Source organism: Tamandua tetradactyla, chromosome X (assembly GCF_023851605.1).
Source record: "Tamandua tetradactyla isolate mTamTet1 chromosome X, mTamTet1.pri, whole genome shotgun sequence".
In the NCBI taxonomy this organism is placed as follows: domain Eukaryota; kingdom Metazoa; phylum Chordata; class Mammalia; order Pilosa; family Myrmecophagidae; genus Tamandua; species Tamandua tetradactyla.
The window spans coordinates 4,971,590-4,982,984 of record NC_135353.1 but is presented as its reverse complement, the minus strand read 5'-3'; the positions used below and the strand labels follow the sequence as shown (position 1 = coordinate 4,982,984).

The following is an 11,395-nucleotide window of genomic DNA, read 5'->3' as shown; positions in this document are numbered from 1 at the left end:
GGCTGGATTATATGGCATTCTATACTTAACTTCCCGAGAACTGCTGATCTGTCTTCCATAGCAGCTGCAGCATTTTACCTTCCCACCTACAGTGAATAAGTGTTTCCATTTTTCCACATGCTCTCCAACATTTGTAGTTTTCTGTTTGTTTAATAGCATCCATTCTTTGGGGTGTGAGATCTGCTTAGCTAAGTGTATTCGTTTTCTACTGCTACACAACAAAATGCCACAAATTTCGTGGCTGCAAACAACACACATTTATGATCTCAGTTTCTGTGGGTTACTGAGTGTGGGCACAGCATAACTGAGCCTTCTGCTCAGGGTCCCACACGGCTGCCCTCAAAGTGTGAAACAGTCTGACCTCTCGTCCTTAGACTTGATTAGGGAAGGATTCAAGCTCCCTCAGGTTGTAGGCAGAATCCACGTTCTTGTAGCTGTATAACTCATGGCAGCTTGCTTCTTCAAAGCCAGCAATACAAAAAGTCTCTGCTGCTTCAAGTCTGATTTCTTTTTAAAGGGCTTAGCTGATTAGGTCAGGCCCACCCAGGATAATCACTCTTCTAATTATGCTTTAAAAAAAAAGGTCAATTGATTAAGAACTTTAGTTACATCTGCAAAGTCCATTCACCTTTCCCATATTCTGTTGTACAGAAGAGTGAATCACAGGTTTTGTCTATACTCAAGAGAAGGGGAATTATACAAGGGTGGGATTTATTGTGAATCACCCCGGAGTATGTCTATCATGCTCAGTGAACCAGTTATTTACCAAATGACCGCTATATGATCTCAAAAAATCACACATGGGCAAAAGACTATCCCAAGTGCAAAACAGACCAATGGATTTTAATGTAATGAAGTATGAAACAGTCAATGATAGGGCTTCAGAATTTCACATTGCAACTAACCTTAAAGAAATGACCACTTGCTGAATTTTGAATAGTACCAAGGAAAACATCCACAATTATATGAAAAGCTACCAAAATACTTCTCTTTTTTCCAGTGATATATTTATTTGAGGCCCAATTTTCCTCATGTACTTCTACCAAAACAACACATCTCAGCAAATTAAATACAGAATCAGATAGAATCTAACTAACTTTTATAAAGCTGAATATTAGGTATATGCAAAAATATAAATTAATGCCACTCTTCTCACTAATTTTTTTTGTTTTAAACCATTTTAGTTTTTTGATAACAATGTATTATTTGTGTTGTTGTGTAATGGGTTATTAATTTAATTGAATTTTTAATAAATACTTTAAAATTGCCTCAGTACCAATTTTGAACACAGTAAATATCAATGGATATAACCCACACAAATGAAAGAGACCTTTCTCAACAATTTTTAAGAGTATAAAGGGGTCTTGAGACCAAAACATTGAAAACTACATATATATGGGATTAGCTTGCTGGCTTCCTTGGAAGGAGACATCTTCATGGGTAAGGGAAAGGTAAAATTTCAATCAGAGAAATAAAATGGTATATTTATAAGTCCACCAGTCAGGATTCTGGAAGCCTCATTTCTATTCTGGACTCCACAGGTTGACTGTGAACAGATCACTTTACCACTGTGTGCTTCGGTTCCTTTCTCCATGATCTGGGTAACACTGTACCTGACCACAGCTTCTCATCCAGGGGCCCAAAACCAAGTCACAGCAACAGCAATCTGTAGCATTTCTTTCACTTGGAATTTTCTTCAATATTTTCAGGATTGCCAAGTCCCCTCAAAACTGACTCCACTGTTTCTAGGAATCCCCTACTAATGTAAGGCATTCTGCACACCCACCCCCAAATTTATGGAAGTAAGTTTGCAGGAAACACCAGCTTTCAGAGCAGAGTCTGAATCTACTTCATTTGGTTGCCTGAAATGCAGGATCTGATGGGTGTATGAACAGAAATTTGGGTTATTTTCAGGGCTCCATTTTTCAGATTCAGCCATGTCTGTTTTTCTAGAAGTCCTGGGAGCTGGTCCAGTGATTCCTTCTTGGTCCAGTGTAATGGAAGAAGCTTGGGAGATAGGCAGCCTGGTTCTAGTCTCCGCACTGCTGCTGGCCGACCATATGAGCTCAGGCAAATTATTGAACCTTTCTGTTTTAAAGGGCCATCTAAAAGCATCAAAGCGTGTGATCCAGCCCTAGGCCCTATGAATAGCTGCAATTTGCAACCACTCAAACACACCTGAAGGGAAGGAGGTTAAGGACCTAACAATCCCCACTTAGCTTCCAAGCCTGTCTCCCTTACTTTCTCTTCTCCATGGAAAACAATGCTGTAAATTAGGCTTTGAAGCTGGATTTCCAGGAAATCTGGAAAGAGACAGAGTGGGGCCTGTCCCTCCCAGGGTTGGGCATAAGCATTGAACAGTTGAGACAGAAAATGGTTCTCGAGGGAAAGGGGTTAGAAAAAACGATCCCTGAGAGCAGGAAAGCAGGCAGTGAGCTTGCTATGAGCCCACAGCCCATAGGGCCTCATCTTCTGTGCTGTGCAAAGCTTCTTCCAGGTCTGGGGCACTGCGCTTCTTAGGACAGTTTTCCTGATATCTACATGAAGTGCTTACTGTGCCCCTCAATCTTCAGATGGAACAGACACACACACACACGCCCCAAGCCCCAGGAGTCCTGAGGCCATGGATGCCCCCCCTCCCCTCCTCAGGAACTGGTGCACAAAGGGAAGTGGGCACCAGAGGAGAGTGTGGTGGCCGAAGCAGGTTGGGTAGGTGGAAACTAGCAAGACTGGCTGGTGTAGCCAGAAAAATGGCCCCCAAGATGCCCATGTCCTAGTCCCTAGAACCTGGGAATGCCTTAACCTTATGTAGCAAAAGGGACTTTGCAAATGTGATTAAGTTAAAAACTTTGAAATGGAGAGATTATCCTAGTTCATTCGGGTGGACTCGGTGTTAACACAAAGGTTTTTTTGTGTTAAGGAGATGTGATAATGGGAGTAGAGTCAGGGAGATTTGAAGATGCTCCACTACTGGCTTTAAAGATGGAGGAAGGGGACATGGGCTGAAAAACAGGGACAGCAGCCTTTAGAAGCTGTAAAAGACAAGGAAACAGATTCTCCCCTAGAGCCTCCAGAAAGAAAGTAGACCTGTCAACACCTTGATTTTAGCCCAGTGAGACCAGCGTCAGACTTCTGACCTCCAGAACAGTAAGGTAATAGATGTGTGTGGCTAAGACAACTGTTTGTACAATTTGTTACAGTAGCCGTGGGAGACAAAGACAATGGGCCATGGGATATTCTAGCTGATGGCAGCAGGACCTGGTCTGGAACCTGGAATGTTGACAATGGGCTTCTGGTACCAGCAAGGGCTGGGAGGAAATGCCAAGAAAGTCTTCCTGGAGTGGGCAGTTCCTCACATGGGAACTCAAAGTGAAGCCTGGGTTTGTGAGGCACTGCCATAAACTCTACTGGTCTGATCATGCAATCTCAGGTTGGACTGCAAAAGTTGAAGTGCAGGTTGGGGGCAGTTGCAGGGGTGGGAGAGGAGAGATCAGAAAGCCCAGTCCCAGGTCGTCCCACCGGTATGAAACGTCTGTTTTATCTCACATCATCAAAGGTCCTGAGGTGGAAGGTCTGGGATGGTTGATGCAGTGGCCCCATGACCAGTTTCTTTCCATCCTTCTGTTATGCAACCTTCAATGCATCATCTTTGTCCTTGACTACTAGCTTCCTTCATGGAAACAAGATGACTGCTGCAGTCCTTTGTAACATATAGATGTAACGAAGTCCAACTGGTGAAGGAAGAAAAAGAACCCTTCCCTAAAGCACGCCCCCATGTCTCACATGCCCAGGCATAGGTCAATCTTTGGCAAGGAACACCTTCTGGGATTGGAAATGATCCCAGGCTCCTCTGAAGCCCATGGGCCTTGTGGAAAAGGGTAGATTCCTGGGTAAAATCTGGGTACTCTGAGGAAGGGGAGACAACACACGTCTTTTGGGCATTTTACATCTAATGTGCATACAGAGAAGTGGGAAGATGCAGAAAATATCTTCCTCTGAATGAAAGAAGAGAATAGGAGGTTGACAGTCCAAGATGTTTATTTGTGTGATCCTCCCCCTTGTCTTTCTTCATGGAAATAAGGCAAGAGCTGGATACAACAGAACAAGGTGAATATCCACTGGGGACAATTCTTCAGAAGCAGAAGAGCAAATATTGCACACACCTTCTAGGTCAAGAACTTTTGACTCTACCTGGGAAACTGGCACAGCATCCTATGACTTAGCTTTCTTGGTGCTGGTTGTGCGTGGAAATTCCTTGGGAGCTTTTCCAAAGTACACATCTGTGGGTGAGCCCAGCACTAGAGATTCTGATTTGGTAGCTCGGGGCGGGGGAGGGAGAAGGAATCTACATTTCTTATTAAGCCTCCCAAGGTAACGCTGAAGCACATGGAGAGTCGAGAAACACTCTCGCACCCCTTCCCAAACCTGAAGAGTCAGAAGCTCCTGCTCTCCTTTCTACAGTTCAGCCCCATCTAGGCTCTCAATGTGAAAGTTACTTTGTGAGTTCTTTAATACTGTTTTCCCAGCTTCCCCCTCTGCCCAGCATGTGGACTTGCTCACTCAGCATTTCCACATATAGTACTCAGATTCTGGCAACAGAAACCAAAGGAAACACAAACAGAATGAAAAGCAGGAGCCACCAGGAGAACCCACAGCTGACAAGGTGTTAAAATGACTTGGGATATGGGCAAGAGTGACTGCCAGGGACACCAGGTAAAAAAGGAACATGACTTATGTGAGTGCTTCACTTAAGGGTTTATTGAAAGGCAAATTTAAAGAAAAATACATGTGGTGCTTGGCTTCTACTATTTCAACTTGATTAGAATCAATCTGGAATACCATAGAAAGTTGGTACATCGATTTTACTATTGCTTAGGTAAGGGACAATGTGAGTAGCAAGAAACCATATAACGGCCACCCTCCTCCCCTAATGTGCTACCCTAATACTGACTGATTTGAAACTTCATCACATGATTAAGGTTTCATGTACTTAAAGAAAAAATCTAAACTGTGTATGAAACTTTGAAACATTTGGGTGACTCCTAGTAACCATGAAACTCCATGGCTCACACGTGCTCTCTCTGCCTTTGCGGGGTTCCCCCACTGCCCCTTTTCACATGCACAACTCTACCCACTCTCAGCATCACTCCATCTGACCCAGCCCAGACAACCCCATGGCAGTCAACACGGTCCGAAATATAAGCACATAATGACATGTAAGAGCATCATGTCCTGAAAAATCCCAACTGTGTTTTAGATAAAGAGTCAAACAATACTTTTCATACCCAACCCTTTAACCTCAATGCCCCCAACAAGAGTTAACCTTTGATCTACTCTAATTTTCAGAAGGATGGGGGATGCATTTGCAATGGCAACTCACTCACCCAGTACCTAACCTAGGCAAAGGGAGGACACCAGCATTTCATACCACCATACGTCAGAGTGGGAGGGGATGTGAAAGGATAAGCTGCTGCCACCTCCTAACCTGTGGCCCCCACCTAACATTTCTATTCATTCACTGGCTCTCTCTCCAGAGTGAATATTCTGTTGCAGAATAAAGACTGAGGGCTGCATGAAGAAATTAAAATATTCATTGGGTTTTTCTCTAGTGTGAATTTTCTGGTGATGCATCAGTAATGTATTGTGGCTAAAGGTTTTCTCACATTCCTTACGTTTACAGAGTTTTTCCAGTGTGCGTTCTCAGATGTTTTGTAAGGTGTGAGCTCTGGCTGAAGGCTTTGCCACATTCTTTGCATTTGTGGGGCTTCTCTCCAGTGTGAATTCCTTGGTGTTCCATCAGGTGTGCGCTTCTGCTAAAAGCTTTTCTGCACTCTTTGCATTCATAGGGCTTCTCGCCGGTGTGTGTTCTTTGATGCTGAATAAGCCCTGAAGGGCCACTAAAGGCCTTTCCACATTCCTCGCACCTGTAGGGCTTCTCTCCAGTGTGAACAAAGAGATGTCTAGAAAGGGAGGAGGTGTCAGTGAAGGCCTTGCCGCATTCATCACACTTGTAGGGCCGCTCGCCCGTGTGGATCCTGCGATGCTGGGTGAGGTGCGTGCTGCGGCCGAAGGCCTTCCCGCACTCCCCGCACGCATAAGGCCTCTCACCAGTGTGGATGCGGGCATGCTGGGTGAGATGCGTGCTCTTGCCAAAGGCCTTCCCGCACTCGCCGCAGGTGTAGGGCTTCTCCCCGGTGTGGGTCCTCAGGTGCTGGCTCAGGGACGAGCTCTTGGCGAAGGCCTTGCCACACTCAGGACAGCCATAGGGCCTCTCCTTGGAATGAGTCTTCATGTGCTTGGTGAGGGAGGAGCTCTGGCTGAAGGCCTTGCCACACTGGCTGCACTCGTAGGGCCTCTCACCAGTGTGGGTCCGCCGGTGGTCGATAAGGGACGAGCTCCGACTGAACGCTTTCCCACACTCCTTGCACGCGTACAGCTTCTCCCCAGTGTGAATGCGAAGGTGCTCGGTCAGGTGGATGCCCTGGCTGAAGGCTTTCCCACACTCACTGCAGCGGAAGGGTTTCTCCCCCGTGTGGATAGCTTGGTGGTGAATGAGCGAGGAACTCTGGCTGAAGGCTCGCTCACACTCGCTGCATTTGAAGGGTCTCTCTCCCGTGTGAAACCTCAGGTGCTTGATCAAGGAGGAGCTCTGGCTGAAGGCTTTCCCACACTCGTGGCAGGCATATGGTCTCTCTCCGGTATGAATCCTCTTGTGCTGAACGAGCCCTGAGAGGCCATTGAAGCCTTTGCCACAGTCGGGGCACTTATAGGGTCTCTCTCCTGTGTGGATCAATATGTGGCGAGTGAGGGAGGAGGTGTCTTTGAAGGCCTTTCCGCACTCACGGCACTCGTAGGGCCGCTCGCCCGTGTGGATCCTACGATGCTGGGTGAGGTGCGTGCTGCGGCCGAAGGCCTTCCCACACTCCCCGCACGTATAGGGCCTCTCACCAGTGTGGATGCGGGCGTGCTGCGTGAGGTGCGTGCTCTTGCTAAAGGCTTTGCCGCACTCGCAGCAGGTGTAGGGTTTCTCCCCGCTGTGGGTCCTCAGGTGGTCGATGAGTGAGGAGCTCTGGCCAAAGGCTTTCTTGCACTCACTGCATTTGAATGGTCTCTCTCCTGAGTGAGTTCTCTGATGCTTTGTGAGCGAAGAGCTCTGGCTGAAAGCTTTCCCACATTCCTTACACATAAAGGGCTTTTCTCCACTGTGAATTCCCTGATGCCGGATAAAGGTGGAATGGTTGCGGAAGGACTTCCCACAGTTGACACATTGCCAAGGTCTCTTTTCCGCACAGAGATGCTGATGAGGAATCAGGTCTAAATTCGGTGTCAGGCTCCCTACACAAGTGTCACCTGTAAGGAGGCTCTCTCCTGTAGGAATTCCCTGTTGGGGAACAAGGATTGACTGAAGACTAAAGCTTCCCTCAAAAGTGCTGCACGAACAGGCAGCACCCTCCCCGGAGCTTCTCCTGTGAGATATTGCAACTTGCCCTAAATGTGTCTCTAATTGGCCCTCACAACCCCAAGTTTCTTGCAACATAGAGTCCCACCGACTGTTCCCAGTCAGTCTTTCTATTATGGCTCCCTGGAATGAGCTTTCTTCAGAAATGTCCTGCTGGGAAGTTGATTCTTTAGCTTCAGGTCTGGTTCCCCAATCTGAAAGAAAATACAAAAGTGGGAGTTGAGCCAGGGCTACACAATGGCAAACATCATGTCTGAAGCATGCCTGGTGTTACAAATGCTGAGAGTCAGCTCAGTAGCTTGGAGAGGGGATGAGAATGGGGAGAGGTGGACAGGCAGGCAGATAACACAAATAGTACATGAGAAAGAACAGCAAGGAGACCTTGGCCTGGCCAGAGGGCATCTGGGAAAGAAAGCCTTGGGATAAGTTGGTAAACAAGAGCTGAAGGTAATGAGGATCAGCAGAGGAAGATCCAGGACTCAGCCAGGAGAGAAGAACATACAAGACAGAGGCCTTTCTGCAATATATCTTTTTTGCTTGGATCATCTAATTCTTCTTGACTGGGTTCCTTGCCTTTTCCCAATCAATCCTACATATTATCAAGGTAATTGTCATGGTCAGGTTCATGTGTCAACTTGGCCAAGTGGTGGTACTTGTTTGTGTGGTTGGGCAAGTGCTGGCCTGTCTGTTGCAATGAGGACATTTCATAGAATTAAATCATAATCACGTCAGCTGTATCCACAGCTGATTCCATTTGTAAACAGCCAAGGGGAGTGTCTTCTGCAATGAGTGATGCTTAATCTAATCACTGAAGCCTTTTAAGGAGGATTCAGAGGAGACAGGCTCTCTTCCTGCTTCAGCTGGTAAGCCTCTCCTGTGGAGTTCATCCAGACCCTCCATTGGAATCCTTGGCTTCACAGCCTGTCCTGCAGATTTTGGATGCTGTGTTCCCACGGTCACGTGGAACATTTTCATAACTTTTATATTTATGAGTGTTGTGGTTCTCTAGAGAACCCTAACTAATACAGTAATAAACCAAGAACTCAAGAGAACAGGTATTTTCATCTCTTATTCTAGCTCATAGTTTTCTTTGTCTGAAAAATGAGTATGGGAAGCAGAGATTTTGACTTTGCTGACAAAGATTTTGGAACATGGCTTGTAATACTAGAATTCTGGGCTCTTAGAAAATTACAAAGAACTTGTCTCAATAAGATTTTCAAAATATGTTCAACAGGAGATTCATCAAACTGATCGGAAACTGAATTTTGAAGGGATGCAAGAAAACAACTACTGGTAAAACCAACTACTAGGGTGGGCAAGATATGCAACAGTGGGGAAATAACTGTGCAATTGTCATCAAGTGACGAGATAGGAGAAGTAGCTCAAGATCCATGTTAAATCTTCAGCTGCCTATATACTAATCCATAAAGTAAGGAACGTGTGATGGTTGGGAACTCTGCAGTCTCAGAAAAGTACGTTCTTAAATTTAATCCAGTCCCATAGGTGTGAATCCATTGTAAGTAGGAAGTTTTGATGAAGCTACTTCAGTTAAGGTATGGCCCACTTTATTCAGGATGAGTCTTAATCCTATTACTGGAGTCCTTTATAAATGGGATGACATTGAGACAGATAGAAAGCCACGGGAAAGAAGAAAATGAAATTCAATGGAACCTGAAAGTGAGAGGCTGCCAAGTAGATTTCCATGTGACAGAGGGGCCACGAAACAAGCATCACTGGCAGCCAGACCCAGAATGATGGTCTTCAGGAAGAAAGCATTGCCTTGATGACATCTTGATCTGGACTTTCTCTTAGCCTCAAAACCATGACCTAATAAATTTCCATTATTAAACCAACCCATTGCATGGTATTTGTTTGAGCAACCAAAGAAGCTAAAACAGAGAACAAACACAATGAAACTGCGATTCCCTACATGAACAGGGTTAAACACCAATGGAGATTTGTTTGGAGGGATTCAGAAATAGAATACAGCAAAAGAAGGGAGACCTCAGGAGTGTGAAAATGATGGAAACATCAGAATAAAGTAGTAGACTACCCTTGAATTAGTAATAGTGGGAAAGAGGACAAAGTGCATACGATTACTCATGAATTTATATAGTCAAACTGTCCTCTCCCTCTGCCCCTGTCACTAGCTCCATAAACCTTCTCTCATCCCAGTCTTTCCTCACTCCTACTGAAAGTCATCTTTGCCTTTCATTAACTCCCAGACTCCTTTGTAATTCTTTCATGAGTCCATCACTACCTTCCTTGCACTATATTGCTCTGGAGGGTGGGACCTGAGTTGGATTCACATCTGTTATCCCACAAAACCTAATACGTAAACATTGCATAATAAACCTTTGAATGAACAAAAATGTTCTGGAAAAAATGGTTGTGACCCCATAGCAAAGCAGCCTAAATAAAAGAGAATCACCCACATGAGGAATGGGAGAGTCTATGCTATAAGATTCTGACTCTATGACTATGAATTCTCCAGCAAGCAAGAGAGGAGTGCTCTAGGGAGTCGGTGTGGGTACACTGGGGTTGCCATTATGAGCAAAGCTATGATAAAGACGCATGCAAAGGAAAAAAAGAAAGGCGCACCCCTAATGCATATACGGCAGGTGGCTCACTTTCTCCTACTTGGCCACCGGGATATCATGCACTCCTGATTTTCCTCTCACCTCCATGACAGATCCTTTTCAGTCTCCTTTGCTGGTATCCCTTCATCTCTACAAAGTTCAGTCTTAGACATACCTACACTTACTCTCACTCTCTGGGTGATTATGCCTTGTCCTATAGTTTTACATACTGCCCATACACTGACTTCTCCCGACATTGAATCTCAATCCCGCCCTTAAGCAATAGACTTATTTGGCAACTGCATACTATAAATCTCCACTTTAATCTCTAATAGACTTTCTAAACTTAACATGATCAAAACCAAACTCCTGATTTTGTCCTCCACACATTTTTCTCTTACGTCTTCTCCATCTCAGCTGTATCAATGCCATCCTTCTACTTGCTCAAACCAAAAACTGTTAAGTCATCATTGACTTCTTATCTCAAAACCTACATCTGATCTATCAGAAGATCTTATTACTTCTGTCTTCAGAACATATCCAGAATCTGACCATGTCTTACCATTGCTACCACCCTTGTCCAGGCTACTATCATCTCTCTCTTGGATTATTTCCCTAGTGGCCTGAATGGTCACCCTGTTTCTGTTTTACCAACACACAGACCCTTCTTCTCATAGCAGCTAGAGAGATCCTCTTAAAACGGTATTTCAGATTATGCCACTCTTTTGCTCAAAACGCTCCAGGGATTCCTCCTCTTGCTCTGAGTCAAAGCCCAGGTCCTTACAACGCTCTAGAAGATTCTCTACATCACTGTCTCTACTCTCAACTGCACTCGCTCTGCTTCAGTCCCACTGAGCTCATTGTTTTTTCTCTAATGCATCAGGTGCCCTCCCTGCTCAGGGTCTTTGCCTTGGACCCACATCCCTCAGATAGGTACTTGGCTTCCTCCTGTAACCCTTCAGTTCATTGCTAAATGGCACTTTCTTACTGAGGTCTTCCCTGACTGCCTACAGACAACTGCTGCCTCCAGGCCCTGATTCCCTGTACACTCTCCCTCTGTTATCTTTCTTCACCGTTTGTTAGGCCTTATATATTTACTACATCAATTGAAACCTTCCACTGGAAAACAGTCTCTATCAGAGTTGAGCTATTTGCCCCACAGGCATTCAATAAAAACTGGTTGAATGAATGAATGAATGAAATGGTAGCAGGAACCTAGGGAAGTAGCAGGAATACTTAAATCCTAACTGAAGTATGGCTGGCAAAAAAAAAAAAAGATAAATGAAAACACTGAAACAAAAGAAAAACAAACATAGAAAAATTCTCACAGGTGTGATGTCAACAAGATGGGGGACCA

At 45.1% G+C, this 11,395-nt stretch overlaps 1 protein-coding gene across 1 annotated transcript; it reads right to left on the bottom strand.

The window, feature by feature from the left end:
* Positions 1-5,579: 5,579 nt before the first annotated feature.
* On the bottom strand, positions 5,580-7,273 carry LOC143671599 (uncharacterized). Its single transcript, XM_077146840.1, has one exon. It carries the CDS (start codon positions 7,184-7,186, stop codon positions 5,675-5,677), a length of 1,512 nt encoding a protein of 503 aa, XP_077002955.1. The 5' UTR covers positions 7,187-7,273; the 3' UTR covers positions 5,580-5,674.
* Between the last annotated feature and the right edge of the window lie 4,122 nt (positions 7,274-11,395).

Coding starts and splice junctions, on each gene's coding strand:
- LOC143671599 (XM_077146840.1), bottom strand. CDS start 7,186: ATGTGTAAGGAATGTGGGAAAGCTTTCAGCCAGAGCTCTTCGCTCACA.